Source organism: Lissotriton helveticus, chromosome 6 (assembly GCF_964261635.1).
Source record: "Lissotriton helveticus chromosome 6, aLisHel1.1, whole genome shotgun sequence".
Lineage (NCBI taxonomy): Eukaryota > Metazoa > Chordata > Amphibia > Caudata > Salamandridae > Lissotriton > Lissotriton helveticus.
In genome coordinates, this window is record NC_136067.1 from 1,598,049,092 (window position 1) to 1,598,075,160 (window position 26,069).

The 26,069-nt window shown below is 43.5% G+C and overlaps 1 protein-coding gene across 1 annotated transcript in view; it reads left to right on the top strand.

The window, feature by feature from the left end:
• Nucleotides 1–20,762, top strand: part of DNAAF10 (dynein axonemal assembly factor 10) — a 71,931-nt gene extending 51,169 nt beyond the window's left edge. Inside the window, exons 4-8 of the mRNA XM_078649401.1 lie at nt 8,319–8,420; nt 9,670–9,785; nt 12,396–12,530; nt 17,734–17,831; nt 20,289–20,762. Of these exons, the coding sequence (XP_078505527.1) occupies nt 8,319–8,420; nt 9,670–9,785; nt 12,396–12,530; nt 17,734–17,831; nt 20,289–20,496 (659 nt within the window). The 3' untranslated portion in view covers nt 20,497–20,762. The remainder of the gene's footprint in view (nt 1–8,318; nt 8,421–9,669; nt 9,786–12,395; nt 12,531–17,733; nt 17,832–20,288) is intronic.
• Nucleotides 20,763–26,069: the final 5,307 nt, after the last annotated feature.

Consider the following 26,069-nt stretch of genomic DNA (forward strand, 5'->3'; position numbering starts at 1 on the left):
TGCTGTATGGAGTAGCATTAAAGGAATACATGCATAATGGTAACCTCCAGTCTTGTAATGAGATGCTTAACTGGCAGCATTTGCATCAGGCAGATTTCACCAACCTTATAACTTTGCATTATCTGCAAACTACAAAGTATTCCGCAGTAGGGTTTTCTTTTACAGCTTTGTGTCTTGCTGATCTGAAGATGCATACTGTCCAGCAACCTCCATCTTTGCTTTCCAGTTGAGACTGTACATTCAGCCCATTTACTACAACCAATAGACACAGGATTTTGACCCTTTTCCAAACACAAGCCAGACCAAGCTGCTCGCTAATACATTTCGATACTAGAGCCAAAAAGTCTTCAAGGACTACCACAATCTTTGAGGAACGTCCCAGGAGAAGAAGCACAGACCGAAATTCTCCCCATAGCAGCCCCAGTCTCCAGGGGGCTCCCTCACAACTGCCTCTGGTTGTTCTTCTATGGCCCTAGCCTTTAGACAGGAAGATGAGGTTTGCCCTTCAGGGATCCTTCTGACTATGTCTCGTATCAAAGCATGCTTGTAACCTTGAGCAAATCTGCCACTGGTGGAGTACCATGTTCCTTTCCAAAAACATTCTGTGGTAAAGAAACTTTTAATAGACATTTGTGCCTAGTGATGGGCCTGTTGGTTCGGCCTGCCTTATATGTGCATGACCACACGAACTTAGCTGTCATCCGAAGTCCGGTTTTCTTTATCAGTACAATTATTGCTTCATCTATACCAAATAGAATGGGGACATTGGTTTCCATTTCCTAACTTTGGTCATGTTTCACAATGGACACTCTCATGTGATAGATCAGGAGTGCTTTACACATGCCCTGAAGAAGTCCATCTCTTTGGACGAAACGTGTTGGCTGTTCTTTTCAACTTGATGTGTTTAAAACCAATTATGATTGAATAAAGAAAGATTTGAAGAATAACATCGGACACAGATCTCTTAACTTTTGTGTCAGTTAAAGAAGTGGTGCACAATTGGCTTTTGTTTTACATTGTTGAGTCCAGTGTTGGACGGCACCGTGACAGTGGGTGCGTAAACTGTGTGCACACGCCATTTGGGTATTTCCCATTGTTTAATGTATATAGACGACAGCAGGTTAAGGTGCTAGTTTCTCATAGGGTTCCACTGTCATTGATTACATGGGCTGTGAACCTGTTCTCTTCTTTCGCAGCTGTTTAACCAATTATTTGCCAAAAGATCACTCTTGCCCCTCCAATGGAAGCCAGTTCAGCTAACTTAAAGTCCGTCTTCCTTAGCACACTGCGCTAAGTTTCTGAGTATGGTATTGTCCTTCGCTAAAACACAAATCACCCTCTTGGGCAAGCCATTCAGTACCTCATGGTCTAAGTTCTGGGCACCACACGCTGGATGCAGTCATTACATTATCAAATAGTAAGATGTTGAAAGGCTCTGAAATCTGTAACAGTATGACTCTAGACTTTTCTTGAAGTCTCTTCTCGTACTTCATCATGAGTGTGACCATTGTAGCATCAATATCCAGTGGCACCGTTACTTTGTGGGCATAAAAGAACTCCACTGGTTAGAATATTGTGAATCCCTTTCTTGAGTAGTTTTCTGATCATGAAATCAGTACATTGTAATAGAGCTGGATACCAATTCTATTGATCATCTTTCTCACAGCTCATGGACGCTGTTCAGCTAATGCGCTTAGCTTCCCTGCTGTCAAGTTCTTTATGAGGATGCTTCATAAACAGATAACACCACTGTGGCCTGATTGAGGTGCCCCACCTACCAGGTAAAAAGGACAAGATGTAAAAGTGTTGCGCTCATTAATGACTTGACTCCAAGCTAGAAACCTCAGGCCTTTGACACTTTCAAAGTCAATCATGCAGGTGACCGAGAGATTTTTTCTTCTGGTCTGTTGGTCCAGGGTAGAATCCTGAAGTTCAACAAAACCTTGCACAGCATGACGTCTTGCAAAGTCATGCTCCTTTTGATGGGTTGGCCTGGTGACCTCATTGAGTCTGCCTCTCACTTCAAAAGATGCCAGCTTACCAGCTTGGGTTGCTGGGTAATCCAAGGACCTCCACTAGCTGGGGTATGGGAGTGTCTGATTTGTGAGTGCATTTCCTGAAATGACTTGTGCCCCATGTCATGGCCTCCATCACCGAAACGGAGCCATCCTAAACCGGTCTCAAGCTACCTCTCAAAATCAATAGGGTGGAATTTGGCCTTGTCCATACCTGCTTATTATGCGACAGTAATCTGCCAGGCTTGCCGAGATAAATGGGGACTCTGTTTCATTATTTGCTATTATTATTTCCGTTCAATGCTTGGTGAGTTTATTGCTTCCATCCAATAGTCTGAATAAGTTACACTACTGTCCCCATGTTATGCCATCTGCTAGAAGAGACTTTTGCTCAGTAGGTCAAATCTACCAGCTCCCCTGTCCTCTTTGGGGAATAAAAATGGTGAAACCTAAAATGGAAAGTACATCTAAATGCCAGGCTGAGTACCTCCACATTGTCAATTCTTTAGCAGCTTCATGGCATCAAGCGTACACAACAACATCTAAGGTAGTTTGGTTAAGACATGGACTTTTTCTGCACACGTTTTAGAGTTGGGTTGCTGCCATCCATGTTACATCGTCCAAGTCACCCAAGCAAGAGAGCAGTGCTTAATTTGAGCTGGTGGTTGCCGGTGGAGTCCTCGGCACTCATTTTTGGGCACTTATATTTCAGCATCAGACATTAACCAAGAGCAAGAGAGGAAAAACATACAAAGTGGATAGACATATGAAGAGAAAGACGGAAAAAAATATATCGCAAAGGGAGAAGGCACGAACCTTCAAGAAAGAGTTAAAGGGGTAGGAAGTGTCTAACAGTGGATTGAAGGGGTTGAGGTGGTTTTAAGGGTACATAAAGGGGTTAGGTGCGCGACATTTAATTGCGTCTGCCGTTGGCTTCTGAGCCGAGCTTCAGCTACCTGCATTCATTCTTTTACAAATTAAGTATTGCATGAGAGCAGTAAAGGTGTGGTATGTGCCAGTAGGTGTGCACTTTTGAGCAAACTGTCACACACGTATTTCTAAAGTATGGTGTGGTAGCGCACTGTCATTTATAGGTTGCACATTTTTCATTAAAAGGGCCACTAAATATGCTTTCAAACCTATATAGCACACAAATGACAATGTGTGGGATTTGGGTTTCAGTAAATAATTACCATTTGCATTTCACTAAGTAAAGAGTCTTGATTTGTTTTGCTCCTATTAAAAATGCGTGTTTCAATTACACTTTTGAATTACAAAAAAGGACTTCATCTGTGCTTGACTGCTGTTATATTTAAAAATTTTGTACAGTCCATTTGCGGGTATTTAAATGTAGTTGTTAAAGAACAATGTGACATCCTACAGATTTTCATTTCACGCTGCCTTCTGCAGCTAGATTGTCGAATAGTTCACTTTTTCAAAATTCTCCCATTCTGACAACTAAAAGTAAGGTCCAATCTCCCTGTTAGCCAAACAAGCAGCAATTTCTTAGAAGACAGCCGATATTTGACCTTAGTCTTTGAAGGCCGGCAAACGTGTGCCAGGATGAAAACTAAATGTAAAGGCATCTTTATTGCTCATTCACCTTCTGAACTCCAGCATAGTTATTTCTGGGTTACTACCGCACACCTGCATCCCTGTTCGGAGTGGTAGGTAGGGTATATGTTTTAACGTATCGGGCAGAGGTGGATTTTCAAGTCCGTTTGATTTTTACATCAGTTTAAAATTTTGATTTTCAGGTGCATTTTCATTTTGTTTATTCACTCACCTTTGTCCCGATGCCCCCACCTCCGGACATCCTCTTTTGTGGGGGCCTGTTCAGCCCATGTGGCTTCTGGCCTCTGTCCCTAGCTTCAGGCAGTGTTCCTCCCACCTAGTGTCCTGGTGTCCAGTGCTGCAGCTCCCTGGTTACCAGCCTTTTACACGCAGAATATGTCACAATGAAGACTCTCAAGTGTCCTTATTACATCACCGTTTTGTGGGTGATACCATGTGATTCCAGACTGAGGAGGGAGCAGGTCAAGGCATTGACGCATTTCTTAATGAAGTTAAACTTAGTAAGCAAATAAAATGTATCCAGCAGTGTGCCTGAAGACGGCCCAGTGCTCCCTGACATTCTACCTCAAATGTGGTCTATTTTGCTCTCTCATGTTGTGGCCGTACTCCCCTTTTCAGGCTGCATGTAACTTAGGTCTCGTGACAGCCGGTGCAAGGCCTGTGATGTCATAAGTGTTCCATCCACGGAGCTCTGCTTCTGTTGTGAAGGGATGATGGGCCACGCTGCACCCCTGGCCTGGGACGAGAGAGGAGCAGCACTACCTAAATATTAGAACGCTGCCAGCCCCTGAGTCTGCTCATGGCACCTGCAAACTAGAAGGCAGCCCCTTTACATGCCTCCCAGGATGGCCATCACACCTTCCCCCTTGATGAAGGCTGTAAAGGCAGAAGTAGGGTGATTGGTATATTACTCCACCTTAAAGAACCAAGGTAGGATGGAGAAATAATCTTGTAAGATCAGACATTCTTTCTTGCACGTGAGAGTTAAGTCACTGGGATATAGGGTTGATGAGCCTTTGTTAGAACATTCACAAGTATTATTACGCAAATTAAAAAATGGACTCGTGTCTGCCATCAGCAGCGAAGATCAATTATTTGCTGTGATGGCTGTAGATGAAATACCTGGCCCCTGTTCTGTGTTTTTTCGGTTTCAACTGCTGATCACCTGTCCAGACTTTTGGACCTTGCAGCCTGTGCAGTGAATATGTTGTTGTTGGTTGGTATCAGCGGCAATAAAAAAGTTGTAGCATAACGCTCACCTCTGCCCCGGACATAGAAATTCCCACCCTAATGTCGAGAGTGTGGTATTTTGGGTGAGGACAACAGATGTGGTGTGGTAGTAAGTAAATGGACATAGCGCACTACTCGTGCAATACCTTTTGATTATGTCTGTTATCTTTTGAAATATGGCTCATGCTTGGAGGGTTCGTTGAGTGGAGGTTCGAACTATGCTCGCCAGTTACTGTTCATGCTTCTGAATGGAGGGACGCTCCGTGCGTTGGGTGGAGTTATCTTTTAATAAACTCCTTTCTTCAAGATATGAGGCACAGGGTCAGACTGATTTGCATATGGCCATGTCTGAACTGGGGTGGCAGAGTGGGCTAAAGAATGGTGATGGATTGAACACAGATCTGTTGACTGGGTGTGAGTGTTTGATTGGTTCAGATGCTCCGTCCATCACCACCCCCTTTTGTACCGCTTTGTTCGCCATAAGTTGGCCGGGTATGCTCAGGCGTTGAGTCCCTTGCTCACTTTGCCACTGGATTCAAGCAAGCCTGGCTGAAGACGGCTGGAAAGCCAGAAACCGGTCCTAGGAAGCTTGATTTGGTCCAGGGAAGGCATGGCTTGGCAGTTCGGGCTGGACTGTTCCCATGAGGCACAGGGTCAGACTGATTTGCATATGGCCATGTCTGAACTGGGGTGGAAGAGTGGGCTAAAGAATGGTGATGGATTAAACACAGATCTGTTGACTGGGTGTGAGTGTTTGATTGGTTCAGATGCTCCGTCCAACACCACCCCCTTTTGTACATCTTTTGAAATATGGCTCACGCTTGGAGGGTTCGTTGAGTGGAGGTTTCGAACTATGCTCGCCAGTTACTTTTCGTGCTTCTGAATGGAGTGACCCTCCGTGCGTTGGGTGGAGTTATCTTTTAATAAACTCCTTTCTTCAAGACTACTTGATTGTTCCTGTGCCTTCATTCTACAGTGGTGCAACAGTGTCACAGTGAAAATTGCACTGCCTGTGTGTGAGCCAGTGTCGCAGAAAGATTTGTCAGATAGTGTTGCACATTTTTGCAAATGTTTCTTTTTCTGAAGGCCTACAGGGTGGAAGGTGTATGAGCATGTGTGTTCTAAATGTGAAGAAGTGGATGTCATGCATTGGGCCCAAAGATATGCTTATATTGTGTTAAATTGAACATGACCGCAAGCCAGTGTCTCACATATGTTATGCAAGAAGAGAGGAGCATGGGTGTTTTTTTTGTTTGTTTTTTACATTTTCCATACGTTTATTGATGAACCCATGAGACATTTGTGGAGTGCCACCAATGAAATCTCAGTGCGGAAGTTGGGTCTTGTTTGCAAGGAGATCAAGAACATCTTGGGAGTTAATGCAGGAGAGCTAAGCTGGAGGCTGGTAACACTCATTTATTTGATAGCCCTACGACATAAAATGTCATCACTGATTTTTTAATTTTTTTATTCAGCGCATCTGTTAATTATCGGCTACGTTAAGTAACCCAACATTAGTTGCATTTCGGCTGGTCAAACCTGCCAAAATTTAACAGTGGAAAACATACAGTATTTACAATGTCATGCGGATTTTCGTGCGTTGAACATCCAAATCCTTAGGTAATTCCTCATAAACTCCTAATAGTTGTTATTTATCGCCCTGATAAATAATGTACCCTGTGGCATCATTATTCATCATTGATGAGAACGCCCCAACTTGTAATCAAGCTCGAAGAATGAGGAGGCTGACTCGTGTTATTTGTAGAACAGAGAGAGTCTAACTGTTGACAGCTAGTGGAGTGCTTGCAAGGAAGAAGACGTGTGATCCTGTAGGTTGAGATGTAGATTACGTCTTCCAAAGGTGTTGGCCTCTCAGATGCAGCCTGTTGACAAAGCACAGACAAGAAACTGCAGGCACTATATTTTTATTTTTATTTTATTTTTAAATTTGTATGGCGCTACAGCTACCCAAAAAGGGTTTCCCGGCGCCTGTGACATTTGATTAGATAGAAGGAAAGTTGCCAAATTGTAGTATTACTGCAGTTGTTTCTGGAACAGCCAGGTTTTTACGTATTTCCGGAATTTCGTATAGCTTTCTTCTTTCCGGATCTGAGGGGGAAGTGAGTTCCATAGAGTGGGCCCTCTCACAGAAAAGGAACACCCTCCCGTTCTTTGCAGTTTAAATCTCGGAACAGCAAAATTTGCTGCTGTTTGAGATCGGAGATTTCTTGTTGGGAGGTAGGGAGAGGCCAAGGCTTGTAGGTAGCCGGGTGCAGTTCTGGTTTTAATTTTAAACATATATATCAGGGTTTTAAAGCTGATCCGATGTTCTATCCTGAGCCAGTGTAAATCATTCAGATGTTTTGATATTCTCTCAAACTTTGGGATCTTACACAAGAGGCGTGCAGCCGCGTTTTGGATCATTTGGAGTCGTTTGATCACTGCTAGATTTGAGCTCAAGTAGAGAATGTTACCGTAGTCAATGCGTGATATTATTAGTGCATTGACTACGGTCTATAGTGGCTTGCACTCAGTGAGGCAATACCATGAAAGAGCACATCCTTTTAAAGACTTTGAGTTGAAGGACAAATTGATATCTGGTTTAACCTAAGTAGTCAATGAGAAATATGTCCAGGATTGGTCGCACACTTTGAATGTCTACAGATTGTTAAGTGAGCCCACATGTTATGCCCAGTGACACTTCAGTCCTCCTGGTGCTTAGATTTAAGCAGTTTCAGTCATCTGATTTTTGACTGACATAAGTAGGGCTCCTATGACTGCATCAGATTACTGGTCTAATATCAGAATAATATGATTGCTGTCTGCCTTGTTGTAGCAGACTGGGCCAACAGAGTGGATCAAGCGGGTAAGGGTACGGCGATTGAGGTGTTGCAGTAGTCTAGCAACAGCCTAATCCTGCTGAACCCTTGAAATAACAGGGTGATGTGAGTATAGGTAAGGACTAAGAGAAGAGATTTTGACATGCTCCGGAATTAACATGGAGAGCCAACCCAAGTTCTTATCCTGGACAACTGCGTTGGGGAGACAGAGGAAGAGAGTGGTATGAGGATGTACCGTGTCTAGCCGGATGCGTGTGGCAGCTCCATTTCCATCTGCTGGTGCTTTGAGATCATCACAGGTGGCAGTGAGATGATTCAGTCGAGCAAAATTCACTTGGGTGTTGCCTAAATACTTATTTATCTTAGTATACTCTATAAGTTGCAGGTCTCCAACTCATCAAATACATTTTGACAAGAAATGCCGTTTTTGTAGTATAAAGGTTTACTGACTTCAAGTCCTTGCTTCAACACAGGCTTGAGATATAAGATGTTCAAATTGTTGATGATATGCAATGGTAACATATGATTCCTCTGGACGCATATTACCATGTTCCCATATCCCTACATTTCATGTAACAACCAAACACAGATTTACTTCTACAGAAAGATGCATTTGATCTATTCATTAAATAGTGGCGTTTACTGTCTGTAATTACAGGAACTGTGAAGGTATGGGATACTAGACAAAAAGGTACACCAGTCGCCAACATGGAACCTGGAGAAGGAGAAACTAAGAGAGACTGTTGGACTGTAGCATTCGGTAGGTAATTAGTTTGCTTCACTTTTACCTACGTTCATCATTGTGGAATGTGCAGAACATAGTCCAACAGTTAATATTGCCCACCAGATCACATTGTAAATGGTCATCCCACACATTTTCCCGTGTGCTTTTGCACCACTTTTGCTGTTCCTATATTATGGCACAACAAAAAAGAGTTTGCACAATTTTTCACGCATAAAAGGAGGGATCCAAATTTGGGGTTAAACCAATTGGCCTGTTTAACTGAGTGATTAAACTGCCCGCAAGCACATACTTTCATGTTATCTGATGTGTTGCTTCTTTTTTTTTTATAACTCTTTTTATTTGCAAAAATAAACTTGTTGGTCATTACACACAGGGATTCACAGTTATTACTTTGTTGCATCCACAGATTCGCATACAAATATACCACCTCCGATGTCATAGCACACACGGTGGTAGCAATACATAAATCATTAAGGCGTTAATGGTTCATCCAGGGAAGGGATCAAGGGATGTGTTGCTTCTTAGTGGGAGCTGATTTGATGACGTGCACACATTTCTGTACAATAATAACAATCTGCCCTTTGTAGGTTGCATTTGCCAAAACGCTTTGTGTAGACTAAAAAAAGGCTTGACTTATCGACATGGAATTCTCAGTTCAAGTACCCAACCAAGATGTGTGTGTGTGTGTGTGATCTACAGATTAAATGTCCACAAGCAGCGTTCAGCTCAGTATGCAGTCTTCATTTCAACACTGCTGCCTCGTGGTCCGTTCAAAGTGCCTTGTCCGTTGTACATGGATTTTCAAAAGAGAACTCATGCTTGTAATTGTACCCAGGCGAATGTTGTGAAGCCCTGGAAGAGTTGATTTTGGCAGACAGTTGGGGGGGGGGAAACAATGGATAAAGAACAATAAAATAGAGCCATCATTTTTGTTAGAGGTGAGTCGTCAGATCACAGCTACACTCTAATAAGGGAATTATTCACTTTTACCTATACAGTTATGACAGCCTTACATTCATTATAAACACATTAAGCCACGGTTGTTTATTTTGACTAGATGAACAGTTTTCCTATATTTTACAGTGAAAAATACTTAGTGTGCCATTTCTGGTTTCAAATGGTGGCATTGCTGTTCTCAAAACCAGGGTCTGCTGTTGGTCCTTAGTTCTTTGACTTTTTATGCGGTCTGAATGACATCTGTAGGATTTTGGAGAAACGCTACCAAAATCTCTGACTTCATGACATATGCTTGTCTTTTATCTAGGACATGCATGCAATCAACAAGAACGTGTTGTGTGTGCAGGATATGACAATGGTGATATTAAGCTGTTTGACCTAAGAACCATGTCTCTTCGGTGGGAAACTAACATTAAGAATGGGGTAAGGTCCCAGAACGTTGCATTGTTGTATTATGGTGAATATAAAGTTCATGTTCAAATTGTTACACCTTTGTTATGTACTGTGCTCTGTACAGGTTCTGATGTGTGAGAATACGCATCCGCTACTCCTACCCATGTACTACCTCTCCTATGTATTGATCAAGCTTGCAAACATATTTTCAGTATACCTCCTTAATTGGAACATGAGTTTTGCTGAACATTTTTTATTCATAAGGCTCCTCCTTCCTTTCCTGCCTCCTTTTCACAGCTTTGATGCAGCTCAGTGCAGCATTAAGTGCTTACAAAGCAATCACTATAACATTGCATTAATTCCTGCGCAAACTGCAAAGTTTTGTCAGCTAATTGTAGCCATTTCTCTTCTGAGAAATGGATTACTGCCATATTTTGAAATCTTTGCTTCACTTTTTGTTAAATCCACATATTCGTTTGAGTATCAGAGCTGGTATATTAGGGAAGTCACCTACATCTAGGCCAATTTCATACCTATATATAATATATAGCTTATAATGCTGTACGGGCATTATCCGCTGTAGACCTTGCCATATACCCCTCTGAACCAACACTACACCTTCTCCTATCTGGAGTACTAGTGGCGGCCCTCTCATACAATCCTGAGTACATGCCGCTGCCATGGTGATCCTGGAAGATGACTAGCTTGTCTGACTTGTGCCCTAGTTAACGCTGTCATAAACATTAAAACCGATTCTTATTCTGTGAAGTATGTAGAACGCAAGTCTTCTAGATGTGTATATTTTTATTTCTCTGCAGGCTTTTGCCCCTGTCATCCTTCCAATCTTTGGTATGGGTCCTCCTCCAACTTTCCTGACAATTTCAAATGCTTGCCCCTCGCCACTCCAACCCTCCCCCTCCCAACACTGCTGCTGATTCAGGAACTTCTTTTGGCGACATTCCTCGCCTTTTTGTAAAAATCTAGTGCAGGGGTTCAGTGGAATTAGGAGTTCTGCAGTGGTTTGCACACCAATCTATTGCCAATGACTTGCTTGTCGTGCATTAGTAGTATTTATAAATGTCTTCAAACTTGTACACTTTTGTATTATTACAAATAAAGGAATCCTTTCTGGACTAGGCCTGTCAAATGATACATAGACAGTTCGAGTCTTATAACTTAATGCAATAAAATGGTGATCTCCCCGTTGAATAAAACTTTTGAATATAATTGATTTTCTGTTTCCATTTAGAGCTGAAAATTGGCACTCTCTTGTCTCCATTATTCCCTTGCACTTACCACTTAAGTGATAAACAATGCATATCAACTTAAAATGGTAATATATACATGATGCAGCATTGAAATGGATATTTTTCTAATGTAAAAGACCATATGTAGGAACAAAATTCACCTCTAAATGGCCCCTAGGATTCTGTTCATCTGTTGGACATATGGACACTGGCACCCTGTGTTGTTAAATTCATGGACAGTATATACATATGAAAAACCACTCCAGAGGCAGCATCAGATTATTCAAGTGTCTATGGAGTGAAGATCCTACGATGCAGAAACTTACTTTGTCTCATGAACTGATAGGGGTTATTGAGATTTGCGAGAACTTGAAGAGTGGCAGAGCCCTGTGACCACTGCAGTGGAAGGTATTGTGGCCAAGATGATGAATGATCAGGAGGTTAGGATAGTTTATGGGCCAGATCCTTGGATCATCATGATTTAGGTTTGCAGTTCAAGTTCAATGGAGGATTAGTCCATGTAATAAGTCGCATTTGGTAAGGGCTATGGTAAAATTAATTGATAAGAGTGAGTGTAGCCACCATTCTCTGAAAAGGGTACAACAAAGATCGACGAAAGGGCTTTCTGGTAGCTGATTGGAGATTAAATCAGCAGGAATTACTGTCCGGGTGGAACTAGGCTGAAGGGTAACTCAGGTTGTACCGCAATGAAGAAATGTGAGAAAACAGTTTAAGTTATTCTTATACTGACTGTAGCTGAATCCAGTCCATCCTCCCAGTCAGACTCCTTCACAACATCTCACATTCTGTTGGCTAGATTAAAATACATAATTCTATTCAAGAAGTATCTCAAAAGCTGGAATGGCACCTAGAAATAGAGATTACTTGATGAGAAGTACTACACACTATGGTGAGAACACATAGGATCCATATTAAACTACTTGCTCTTGGTTTCTACTTTTGTCCCTTTACACAACTGAATGCAGGTCAACTTAGCACCTCCTATTGCAGCCGATGTCAAGCTGGAACAGGCACACATTTCAGAAATTCATAATTGAAAGTCTTATTTGAATCTGAGTAACTGCAAGCATGAAAATGAGACGGTAACAAGCAAGTAGGCATATTTAGGAGTGTTGTCATTCTTAGGGTCCCATTGATAATGTAGTACTGACCACAGAGGTTCAATTCATAGAACATACAACAAAGGATATTCCTAAAAGCTGTCATTCATTGCATCCTTACTATTAATTAATTCAATATTCTTTCTGCCGTACATGCTTTCTGCAAAGCATTTATTTCAGATCTAATCTGATATTTTTTCCTTTGCCTGTCAGAATGAATTTGTAAATAACTTGTAATTTGCTGTGTGTTTATGCATGTTCCTTTTTTTCAGGTTTGCAGTGTCGAGTTCGACAGGAAGGATATAATAATGAATAAACTGGTGGCCACTTCATTGGAAGGGAAGTTTCATGTTTTTGACATGAGAACCCAGCATCCAAAAAAAGGTTTTACTTCTCTTGCAGAAAAGGTATACAAAACTCAATAGTAGTTTAATCATCCCTTTCTTCTTAGTGTGCCTTCACAATGATGCAGTTCAGTTAGCTGAATTTTATAAACATCGATCTGCAAGGACTATAATGAGATGAGGCATAATAGAGAAGTCTTTACTAAAAGTGATATGAACCTGAATGAGTCTCGTGTGCAGAGGGAGTTTTGCCAGTAGGGGTCAGAAGTTAAAAGGATCTATCCAATATGTATTGTCTGCAGTATCTACATAGCCTTAAACACCCGAGATATTGGGACCAAAGACATCTCCATGGGTAGTTGCTTCTTAAACTAAATCCTAGAAAAGATGGGATACAACATAAGGGTGGCAGAGGCAAATCTGTGGGCATAATATCAATTTCTAAAATACTTCTATATATCTTGGCAAACTCTTAAGAAGACAATAGTTATCGAAATCCCGTAGTTGAGGCATAAGCCTACAAGCACAGAAACAGCCGACCCCACCCAGATTGCATGAGGCAGGGAATCGACTTCAAAGACGTCGTATGGAAAAACAGGCAGAGGAAACTGCAGCAATCTGCAGGTCGATTGAAAGTGGCCCTCCGCTCATTCTGGAAAACCCACAAATCGGAGATTATTCCTCCTAGACCGCCCTTCGGAGTCCTCCGCTTTTTCGTCCAAGTTCACTACTCTTTTCTGGAGCGCTATGACAGTGTCTCTGAGGGTACGCATCTCGGTTTGTAGTATGGTTGCATTTTCCTTGATGGTAGTGACCCCGTCCACCACCTTCCTTAATTCACAGTGTAGTAGGTTGATGTCTATGGCCACTGCGTCTATTCTGTGCACCATGTCTTCATGTGTTGACTGAATTGCTTGTAATACGTCTAGCAATGAGGAAGGCTCCTTGTCGCTCTGAAGGTCTCCATTGTCGCTCTCCGTACCACTCTCCGCCCGATTCTCTTGACCTTGCAGGAGGGGCATGGTGTAGTTAATTATTTTGATAGTCTGCGACTTGGCGGCCTTATCTTTCACCACGATTGATCCATGTTGGAGACTTAATTTGTAGTGTCGAGATCCCGTCAATGACTATGAGTGTCCAGATTGATCCACTGTAGCCCGTCTGAAGCTAACTTTCCAAATACTGCTCCTATGCGTTTAATAATCATGTGCTTGAGGTACCCGATGAGCGATTATAGTAGTTAGTATCTTTTCTGCTGCTTGGAGTTCTCTATATGTTGTATAGCCTTCCTAACCTCTGGGCCACAATGCCTGCTCACTTGTGTTCACTGTTCCTGCCTCTGGTGGGCGCCAGACTTTTTATTACGTATCTCTGCCGAAGGAGGGATGGAGCAAAACCAAAGGGGATGATGGACGGAGTGGTGAGCATTGCAACCACTCACCCCCAGTCAACTGATCTGCGTTTAATCCATCATCATTCTTTAGCTCACTCTGCCACCCCAGTTCAGACATGGCCATATGCAATCAGTCTGACCCTGTGCCTCATTGGAACAGTCCAGCCCGAACTGCCAAGCCATGTCTTCCCTGGACCGGAAGCAAGCATCCTGGGACTGGTTTCTGGTTAATCAGCCATAATCTGCCAGGCTAGCTTGAATCCAGTGGCAAAGTGAGCAAGGGATGGTGCGTGGTCTTGGCTGCTTGATTCTCCCTGTTTTCCTTCCTCAGTGGCTTACAGGTGATTTTCGATAATTGGGCTATTATGCTCATGCCCAACCTTTCACCCGGTGGCGCTGTGTGTTATGCGGCCATGCTAGCTCCTCTCTGCTTTCACAGTTGCTGCCTCCCCAGAGAGCCCTACCATGGCCCTGCTTCTCAATCTTCTTCTGTCCTACTGAGACCTCTTCTGTGGCCTTTTATGGCTTACCGTATTCCACAGTAACATCCCTCATCTCGGGATGCCCGGCAAGCCCTCTCGGAACTCTGCACCGGGCCGCCACGCAGAACCCCTCGTTCACCATGTGTACCGTGCCGACTTCTACATCTTCATGCAGCTCTTCTGAAGTATTGCGGTAAGTCTGTCAGGGGCGGGCCCCTCCCAGGTCATCTGCCTGGCTCAGCGAGCTCCACTACCTCCTTCGGTAGGCCCAGGGACTGCCGATATTCCGTTGTTCCTTTGTGGGCGATGCTCAAGTTCTCAGACTTGCGCCAGCATGTCGTGGCCCCCATGGTCAGGCGACTCCGCTCCACCGACAAGACATCCCTGCTTCCACTTCCCTGGAGAAGCAGGATTAGGAAAGCGGGCACCAGCCGAGCAAAGGCCCCGGCACCTTGGCTTCTCACAATGTTCTGACCGGTGCTTTCCTTCTCGCCATGGCTCCTCCGAAGTTCGGGCACCAGGAGTCGTTTCCCTGGATCAGCCCCGTCTCTTCGCTCCCCAGCTAGGTCAGAGTTTCTGACTTGCTGGAGTTCTGGAGCTTCTAGGCGGATTTCTTCTCAAAGGTCACATGGTGCCAACAGGCTTGTCGCTCTGGACTCCTCTCTCTCCGATGCGTTCTTCGGACCAGGGTATATCACTGCTCACTTCCTCAGATGCACAATAATAATATTTTGGGGTTTTCAGTGGTATTTGGTCAGGATTATAGGAGGATTTTACCTAATTGTTCTGCTGTCGCGGGGAGCTAATGCAGTAGAGTCTACTCTGCAAAAACACCAGTTGATGGACAGAATGCCATACATTCACCCCAGTACAGAGATCTGGGCCTAAATCCATTGTGTTTTTGCTCACCATGCCATTCCAGTTTGAACCCAGCCGTATGCAAATCAGTCTTGACCCTGTGCCCCATGGGAACAGTTCAGCCCGAACTGCCAAGCCAGGTCCTCCCTGGACTGGAAACAAGCATCCTAGAACCGGTTTGGGCTTTCAGCCCTCATCAGCCATGATTCCAGTGGCATGGAGAGCACGGGACTCACGTCTGAGTATACCCGTCCCAAGCAGGTAGTTTGCACTAAGCGTACAAAAAACAGTAAAGTAAATATAGCTGGAAATCAAATAGGTTTATTATTCTAATTTCCTCTTTTCACTATTGTGAATTCTGCTGGAGTATTATCCAGTGTTTCCGTATGTTTGAAATTCAGTGAATAAACATAGCACAAAAGCAATTAAGGAAAGTGTAGTTCTCCAAGTATTCTCGAAAACCATCGTAGTAGTCCAATGCATTTGTTGCAGTATCTTCAACCTTTTACAGCTATCGTAGTTTACAACTAACATCCTTCGCTACCCCAATTCCGCCCCTTTCCCATTGCCCAGTCATCACACAACCTCCAAAATTGTCTAAGTCCTCTCATTTTTCCTGTGAAAGTAAGACCGTACAGAAGGAAAGCTGTTGCACTGGCACTAAAGTAGCAAAGTGGAGCATATGCATCCAGAGCCACAGACCGTTCCTAGTGCAATGTTGTGGTCCACATGGCCTTACATCATAGTGATACAGTTTTGTGAGGAGCAAAGAGTATGCACACACCAAAATAAATGACCTCCAAGCACCTCCCGAATTGTGGCAGACACAGGACCTGAGTCCTTGAGGCATAACGTGTTTTGCCCCGGATCAAACAAAGTTTAGGGTATTATGGTTTCTCTGTGAGAAAGCAGTGAAGGCTGTGGGTGAGTAGTAGTAGTAGTACCCTGTCCCCTGAGAGACAGTTTGTCTGCTTGCCCTCTGAGTAGGCATCAGTGCTGCCTGTCATGAAGCAAGGTCATTTTGCTTTTTTTCACGTGAAGGGGCTAGCTGGTGGCCTGCATACCCAGTGTGGAGGCAAGGGCGTGTCTGCCTTGTAAGCGAGCAGTAGTGGTGCATATCCTGTGATGGAATGTTGTACTGCTGTCCTGTGTGGTGCTGCCTGCTCTGTAACTGAGGAAACTATGGTGCTCCCTGACTTGTGAGGGGGTATAGCTGCCAGCCCTACTGTTGAGGGCAATACTGCCTATTTTACGAAGAAACAACAATCTACCTTCCCTTTAAAGTGATATTCCCTGTGAGGGGCAGCTGTGTCTGAGAAGGAAGTGGTAGATTAAGTGGAAGGAGCTTCTCAACTACTGTTGTTGCCTTTGATCTCTGCTCCTGTTAGCTGGTTGCCTTTCACTCACCTTCATTGGTGGTGCTGGTTCACTCTTAGTGATAACAGAACAGGTCTCTGTGAAGTATCCACTAAATGTATCTCCTCCATGCGTGTAGGGGTGAAACAGTATATCTGGAAACAGAGGCAAGTATTAGCCACTCTGCCCCTTTCTTTCCTTCAAAATGATGGAGTCTACTCTCTCGTGAAGATTGAGTTCTTAAATGGGCGCATCCAAGTATCTAAAAACACCATTTGTGGGAAAAAACACTTCATTGTAACTAACGTTCAAGATCCTGTGAGTAAGAAATCATCTTACAGATCAGTTACATTGGAATTGCTTTGGCCTCAAAAACGAGCCCAAACAATACAATTTCAGTGAAAATATATGCATTTCACTTCAAATTGAAAATATATGTTTAGTTGTGGTGTAAGAGATATTTGTGTTATTTATTATTAAAACAAAATATGTAAATGGGGAGGCCATGATTACGTTGATGTTCACTTGACATGTGGAATTTCAACTGGTCAAGTGGGACATTTAAAAAGGTGGAAAAACCTCAGATGCTAAACATGATCTGTGTCACGGTTTTGGGAGCAATTCAGTTGCTTGAAATGCTGTGACGGTTTAAAGGATTCGTAGGGGTTCCATGAAAGATAAATGACAAAGTAGCTGACAAGTAAGTGGTAATTTTGATAGTGTTTGTCAGAGAAGGGCAGTAGTTTATGCTGGTCGAGTTATTGATCAAATACTGAACTGAAATATCACTTGTGCTTTTGATTGTCATAACTTTATGTTCTCAAATTGCAGTTTCATTATTTTGGCTAAGTTTATATTCTCACATGCCTTCTTCTATTTGAGTTTGGGTTAGTTACGAGAGAGATAATCAAGCAGTGACAATGGTTTTTACATAAATAAATCAGCTTAAATGGGCCGTGGAAGTGTGTCCTGCCAATTGTTGGTTAGGAGGAAGATAAACTCATTAAGTAACATGGATGTTGAAAATGTGTCTGCCGAATCTATGTACACTGATCGGACAAATTCAAAGTGGTGCAGGCACAGATTAATTTCTTTTATTGGTAAGTTGACGAATAAAAGGAATTAGTAGTGACATTAATGCACATTATTTAACAAAATGTATTCTTGTGTCATTTAGGCTCACAAATCCACAGTTTGGCAAGTTCGCCACCTGCCACAGAACAGAGATATATTTATGACAACAGGAGGAGCTGGGAGTCTGCATCTTTGGAAGTAGTGAGTACTCCACTTTGACATTATTTCATTGTAACACTCAAGTGGTTTCATTAAAATGTAAAATACTAAAAAGTCTGAGCCTGGCATATTGGAAGAGGTTTTGCCCATTTTGTGTCTGAGGGAATACTTTGCTAAATAATGCTTAAGTTCTTGCTCTGACCATTTTACAAACTAGCCCTTCCTCACGGCTCAGAAATGGGCTTATCAATCCTTGTATTTAGCTCTCTTAAACCAATTGTAGCACATTTAAACTTTTTGCAAAATGAACTGCAGTTTCTGCCTCTTCATTCAGTATGCACTACTTGGCATCCCAACAATCTCACACAGTACCATCTCGGCTGCTAAAATCTAGAAAGATGAAGCTTTTTTGCATCCACAATAGTGTTTTCTAGTCCACTACACTGTCCATTACCCTTCCTGTGCCCCAATTCCCCTTTTTAGGCCATTGTACTCTTTCCCTCTCTTCAACGTTATCAACTGCTCCAGATGACCCACTAGAACCTTTTGCTAATAACTTTACTGTGTGGAGAAATTCCAGTTGGCATGGTTCCAACTGCAACTTTTCTTTAGGTTGAGGGTTGAGCCTAGGCAGTGCATTTGCTGTCTCTTCAAGACATGCTGTATCCACTCTATGAGCTGCAGCCCACCCATTGCCTTTTTATTCATCGCTTCGATTGTCTTTCCTCTTTGTTCCTCGTTTTTGTGTTTTGTTTCGCCCCATAGAGAACCTCCCAATTGCTAGTATGTTTACACTACTGTGTTCGTTTTGCGGGACTATTTTCTTAAATTTCCTGCTCGTACTTGCCATTGGCTTTTAAATTTGTTTTTTGTGTGTGTCTGCTTGTTTGCCGTCACTGGAGGGTGTTCACTGGTGGTAGTCTCCTCAGCAGCACAGATTGCATTCGCTCACCCCTGCCACACCAGAGAGAGAACATGAAGCAGCAGGAACAAATTGGTTGTTTGGTCGTCCACCCCAGCGCAGTCGTCTCAGACTACAGAGCCAGAGATGGTGTGTATGCTCAGGCTGTCGCTACAATCTGTGATGCCTGAGGTTTCAAATGCACTAAGTGCATGCCTGCCAGTTACTGATTGAGATCTTCAGAGTGATTGTATCAATTTTATCGTTTGCACAGTTGTGAAACTGGTTGAACTCTGTTGACCTCATGGGCCAAGTGGTCTGATACAAAACCTTTTGTTTATTCCTAGGCACAGGTATTACTGTCTCCAAGCACTACTTTGCTTGCTTTGTCTGACCCAGCCTTTACACTCTTTGAGCGCCATCATGGTCTTTTAGCATCACCATGCTGGTGTAGTCTGACCCAGTTATTATAGTCTCTGTGCGCCATCATGGTCTTTTAGAATCACCATGCTGGTGTAGTCTGACCCAGACATTATAGTCTCTAAGTGCCATCTTGCTGTTTTGGTCTTTGGTCGAACAAGCAACCATGTAAAAACCGAGACACTGTGGTTTGGCTTTTTTTCTTCACCTTTGTGCAAGGGGAATCCCCTGAGTACTCCCACAGTTCAAAACAGCAAAGATTGTAGGTGGTACCCAGAGCCTGACTTAACTGTGGACTGTGCAGAGTTTGTACTCACTGAAAATAGTCTCAATTATTTTTCATAAATGATAGAACACTGCATGGACCTTAATTTATTGTGCAAGATGTATGTTCTGTCTGAAGCAAAACCGATCCCAGGATACTTGTTTCTGGTGTAGGGAGGACATGGCTTGGCTGTTCGGTTTGGACTGTTCCATGAGGAACAGGGTCAAGACTGATTTGCATATGGCTGGGTCTGAACTGGGGTGGCGAAGTGAGCTGTTGACAAAGGTTAGAGTATCCAACTTTTCGACTGAGCTTTTAAAAAACTGTGTATACTCCAAGGACCTCATGGTTCCCACTGATTTGATATGGAAGTATTTGTGCGCTCACTGCGCCAGGCATTACAGTCAGACCAGACCATTATGCCAGTGCAGTCTGATCCAGGTATTGCCATCTCCTGTCACCTTTTGCTGGTGTGGTGTGCCGCCAAAGGATCAACAATTTAAGTGCCTTAAAACAATGAATATTCACGCAAAGGCACTATGAACTCTTTCATAAGGACGTGAATGGGATGTTTTGTGCTAGTGATAGAAAATGAATTATACAATTTTAATTTGTTTGTGGTGTTTCCTCAGTCATTTTATTTAGCATTACAAACCTATGTATAGCATTCATGCCCTTCCTCGTTGAGCTGCCCATATTGGTGTTTGTTGCCAACAGATGTCACTTTTTTTTAAGTAATTGATTCTTAGAATGTGCTGTCTTTGTTATTCAGGTATGTGCATAGGCAGACTCGCTACACCGTGCAGGTGTGTCCTCTTCTGGAATGAACACTTTGCTGCTGCCTGTTGGTCCTGAAGGAAACACTGACTCAGCCTTCTGTGGTTCTGACCCATCTCCTCTTCTTCCTTTCCAGTGAGTATCCTGCTCAGCGGACGCAGAAGGATTCCGAAGGCTTGGAGGAGGGGGTCGCAGGGTCCGTCGCTCTCCTACAGAATGTAACCGTGTCCACACAGCCCATTGCCAGCATTGACTGGAGCCCGGACAAACAAGGGCTGTGTGTCTGCACGTCGTTTGACCAGACCGTGCGAGTCCTCATAGTGACTAAACTTAATAAAGTCTGAGGCAGATTAACGTCCAGAGACAGCGCCACCAAAGACTGGAACGTATCCAAGGATGCTTATTTTTTAAGTAACTGTAAAGTAAATGCTGGTTAATTTTAAACGAACTACAATATGTACATACCTCCGTTGAAAGTTGGACGTTAAAGAGACCTTGTTTGATTAAGAACTTGCTGCCTAGAGGTAGCACCATAAGCAGGAAATATGTTTTCCTGTGATCCTTTTCAAATGTATATTACAGATGTTTGTAATAAAGCCTTTATTTAATATTTTACACTTCCATAGTGTCATAGGAAAGTCCTGCAGTCTACTTCTGTACTGCGTGTCCTTCAAAGTGAGAAGGGGCTAAGGATTTTATTTGCTTATAGTTCTCTATTTGTGTATCTCTGCAAATCACTTGTTTTTGGTCCATACTTGATTGCTGGCCCACGCTAATTGTCAATTTCACTACATCGAATATTCCAGATGGCTGTAGCTGGGGTACACATATATTCTAAAGCTCGATATCCATCCTGGGAGTTTGTTAAACAAAAATCCAGGTCTTGTATTTGTTAGAATAAACCACACAGTTAATTTATTTACAGCTATTACTTGTTCGATTCTGGCACTTACTGTGCTATTCAGTGCTACAACATGCATGTCATTATTTTTAATGACAACACTGGTTTTGTTGCACAAAGCATGTACTAAAATAAGGTGGCAAGTAACCTAGAGGTCTGTGAGTAAACTGAAGGCAAAACAAGGGTATGCAGTTCCTATGTAAGGCAATGTATATGGGGAAAGGTAGGCTAGTGTCCCAGGTGCCAGGAGGTTGAGAATACAACAGGGGGATAGCTCGTTTAAGGAGCAAGGGCCCTCACACACGCTAAAAGGTGTCATGCTTCATCATCGGGCAGCTCCTCGTTCGGCCGGCTCTACAATGCCCAACGGGCCCCGCGGGAGGGCTCTTTGCCGTAGGTCTTTTCATTTTGCCGATGCGAAGTATCAGGGGTGAGGGGTCAAGGAAGTGATGTGAGTAGAAATGGGAGGGTGCTGGTGAGAGCTCAAAATAGCTATAGGGATCCCACAGAATATCTTTTATTGATTGGGTTCCTATGCTATAGTAAAAACAATGACTGAAGAGTCGTAGCTGGAGAGGGGGAAGTACAACCTCTCAAGCTCTATTTGGTTTGTGTGCAGTGAGAGGGGTCAACATGTTTCATGTCATGTTTGTCCAAAAGGATCTTAGCATTTCATCAGGACCAAGGGATCCTCTTCTACTCACATAGGGACAGAATTAGTGTGTGTATGTATGTGAATGTCCTTGCACTGAAATTTGGACTCGTGGTGTAGTCCAGCATAAATAGATATTTAAGGTACCTTCTGGATGCACCCAGAAGGGGGAGGGAAATAACCCTCTCGTGACATTCTGGAAGTTCGCACAGTGGCGATTGAAGGAGCTGCAACTAGTGCTCCTCAGGGTTGTCGACCTACCCCTCGTCCGGTTGTCACGGAAGGTCACAAGTTTGAGTCCTTGCAGCTTCACACAACCTCTCATCCACCAAAGTCGATTAAATTAGTACTACTCGAGTTAGATAATAATGAACATCTGTTAGTACCTAGAGGCTAGACGTGTGCATTATAAATTTAATTTTACCTATTATTATTAGACAAAGTGGTACAAAAGGGGGTGGTGATGGACAGAGCATCTGAACCAATCAAACACTCACATCCAGTCAACAGATCTGGGTTTACTCCATCACTGTTCTTTAGCCCACTCTGCCACCCCAGTTCAGACATGGCCATATGTAAATCAGTCTGACCCTGTGCCTCATGGGAACAGTCCAGCCCGAACTGCCAAGCCATGCCTTCCCTGGACCGGAAACAAGCTTCCGAGGACTGGTTTCTGGCATTTCAGCCGTCTTCAGCCCGGCTTGCTTGAATCTAGTGGCAAAGTGAGCAAAGGACTCACGTCTGAGCATACCCTCTCAACTTATGGCGAACAAAGTGGTACAAAAGGGGATGGTGATGGATGGAGCATCTGAACCAATCAAACACTCACATCCAGTCTACAGATCTGGGTTTAATCCATCACTGTTCTTTAGCCCACTATGCCACCCCAGTTCAGAAATGGCCATATGCAGATCAGTCTGACCCTGTGCCTCATGGGAACAGTCCAGCCCGAACTGCCAAGCCATGCCTTCCCTGTACCGGAAACAAGCTTCCAAGGACCGGTTTCTGGGTCAAGGCTGATTTCTATTTTATTTTATTTATTTTATTTTAGAGGTTTTATATAGCGCCGGCTGGACCCGGGGGTATCAGAGCGCTTTACATTTTAGAGACAATAAGACAGGGGACATACATAGCATCAATGTATATAAACAACATATAAGTCTCCGCCTGACAGATTTGAAAATGATAAATATGGGCAATGAGCACAACAAAATGTGTAAGATGTGATAAACCAAAAATATCAAAAGGCACAAATTGAAAAAAGAGCCGGAAAATTACAGGGTCAGGATAGGGAGGTTAGTGGTCCGTTAGGTTGGTAAGGAAGAGAAGCGGGAGGGGCAGAAGTGGGGGGGGGGGGTTGGAGGGGATGTGGGCTGAGGGTGGACAAGGGAAGGAGGAGTGAAGGTGGTAAACAGGGAGGGGGAAGTGACGAGGAGGAAGGGCGAGTAAGGCTAAAAGAATTTTTAAAAAAGGAGGGCGAATGCATCTAGGGTCGGACAGATGTAGCCAGTGGAAGAGAACAGATATGGATTAGGGTCCCCAGTATTTATTGAGGAGATGTAGTTTGAGTTCTTTTTTGAAACTAGAGTAGGAAGGGTTGCAGCGAAGGTCAGTTGGAAGGGCATTCCAAATGCAAGGAGCGTTGCCGGAAAAGGATCGAGACTGGGTGGTTTTCTTTTTTAGAAGGGGGGGGATAAGAAGGAGGGTGTTAGTACTTCTCAAGGAACGGGAGCAACCGGCTTTAGTGAGTTTGCTAGAGAGGTAGGTCGGTGTATTCTGATGGAGAATTTTGTGTGTAATGCAGGCTGTTTTGTAAGTGGATCTACCGTCAATGGGGAGCCATTTAAGGGTTTTAAGGGCAGGGGATATGTGGTCGAATCGCTTGCAGTCTGAGGTAAGCCTAGCTGCAAGGTTAAGCACAGATTTAAGAGATGCTAGGTGGATCTTGGGAATTCCGGTGAGAATGGCATTGCCATAGTCGATGCGAGAAAGAACAAGGGATTGGACTGCTAGTTTGAAATCATCGATCGGGATGAAGGGCTTGATTTTCTTAAGGTGGCGGAGAGTGAAGAGGGCTCCTTTAGCAGAATTATTGATGTGTACCTTGAGGGTTAGGAGGTTGTCAAGGGAGATCCCTAGTGATTTGACTGAGGAGGACAAAGATAAGGAGCAGTTAAGGTCAGAGATCCAATTCTGAATGGGGAGCTGGTTATTTTTAGGGGAAAAAAGAATAATTTCAGTTTTTTTAGGGTTGAGTTTGAGGTGGTTACCGTGGAACCAGAATTGGATCTTGATGAGTGTTGTTGAGGTGAAGGATGTCAGCATGAGTTTTAATCTTATAATAGAGTTGGGTGTCGTCAGCATAGAGATGGTGGTTGATCCCGGCTTGTTTAAGAATGAGTGTGAGGGGTTCCATGAAAAGGTTAAAGAGTGGGAGAGAGGATGGATCCTTGCGGAACTCCTAAGGAGATGGAGGTAGGGTTAGATAGGCAATTTTGGATTTTGATTTGTTGAGAACGGTGTTGTAGGTATGAGACAAACCATTTGTGTGTCGTACCATTCAGGCCGAATCGATCTCTAAGAACATTTAGTAGAGCAGAGTGGTTAACAGTATCAAACGCTGCAGAGAGATCAAGAAGGATCAGCAGGCTAGATTCACCATTGTCAAGTGAGTGGTGGATGTCGTCAACAATGTTTAGCATGGTGGTTTCAGTGCTGCATCCTTTCCTAAAGCCAGATTGGAAAGGGTCTAGTAAGTTAAAGTGTTCAATGTGTCTATCTAGTTGGAGAAGGACACATTTTTCCAGGGCTTTAGAAAGAAGGGGAAGGTTGGAGATGGGACGAAGGTTATTGAGGTCGTTTGGGTCTGCCAAAGGGTTTTTGATAATGGGGGTGATTTGGCCTAGTTGCAATGAAGTGGGGACACAGCCGGTGGCAAGGGAGCTGTTGATAATAGAGGTCCAGGAAGGGGTGATGATGTGTTTGAGGTTTTGGACAAGTTTGGAGGGGAGAGGGTCTTTGGTGTGGGAGGAAGGCTTGAGTTTGGAAATGATGTTAAAGACGTCTCTTTCAGTGACTGGCTGGAAGTTAAGCCACGTGGCATTATTTTTAGTAAGAGAGTTAGGATGATTGGAGTCAAGGAAATTGGAGGGCAAGGGGGGTGAGGGAGATCAGAGTTTTGATGGGCAGTAGTGGGTGTAGGGGGAGTTATGGTGGAGGGTGGGATATTAAGAGAGATGTTCGGATTGGAGGGCGGGATCACAGTAGAGAGGAAGGATTGCTCAATTAGTTTAATTTTGTCTGAAAAAAAGAGAGCTATTTCTTCAATCTAGTTGTCGAGGCCAGTGGGACAGGGGGAGCGGAAGCAGTTTGATTGCGCACAATATTGAATAGTTCTCTTGGCCTATTCTGAGCTCGATCTAGTTGTGACCTGGAGAAGGAAGTTTTTTGTCTAAAGATTTGTCTTTTATAGAACGATCTAGCAAGTCTGAGGCGGGTCAGGTTAGAAGGAGAGGGGTGCTGTCTCCATAATCTTTCAGTCAGTCTGAGTCTACGTCTTTCATTATTTAGGTCTGTGTTAAACCATGATTTGGAGGGGATATTTCTTTGTTTTTTGAGTTTGAGAGGGGCAAGAAGGTCAAGGGTAGCAGTGACAGCTTTGTTATATTGTTCGGTTAGTTAATTCGTGTTAAGAGAGGGAGGGATAGCGAGAAGCTGGGCATGAAGTTTGGATTCAAGTAAGTCGGGAGGGATATGACTGAGATTTCTGATCAGTTTCATGGGTTTAATAGTTTTGGAAGGAGGGGGGGAGGCAGAGGTGGTTATGGAGAACTGGATAAGGTGATGGTCGGACCAGTCAATGGGAATGATGTTAGATAGGAGGGCTAGATCTTTGCTGGTTATGATAGCGTCAAGGGTAGCTCCTTTGGAATGGGTTGGTGATTGACAGATTTGTTTGAGGTCATTAATTTCGAGAAGGCCAGAGAGGAGGGAGATTGAGGGATCTTTAGTATCATTCCAATGGAGGTTAAAGTCTCCCAGGAAGATGTTTTTAGATTTGGAAATTGAGGATTGGGTAAGAAGGTTAGATAGCACATCAATGAATGGGTAGTGATTTCCAGGCGGATTATATATATTGTGAAGGCGGATGGGGGGGGGGGGGGACCCTGTATTTTGAGTTCGGCTACGAGGTATTCAAAGGAGGCATATTCGGCGTTATTGATAAGGGAGAGCTGTAGTTCGTCTTTAAAGATGATAGCTACACCACCGCCTTTTCGGATGGATCTATCTTTCCTAATGATGGAGTAGCCCGGGGGTGAGAGTATGTCAAGAATGCTTGTAGGGGGGTCATTAAGCCAGGATTC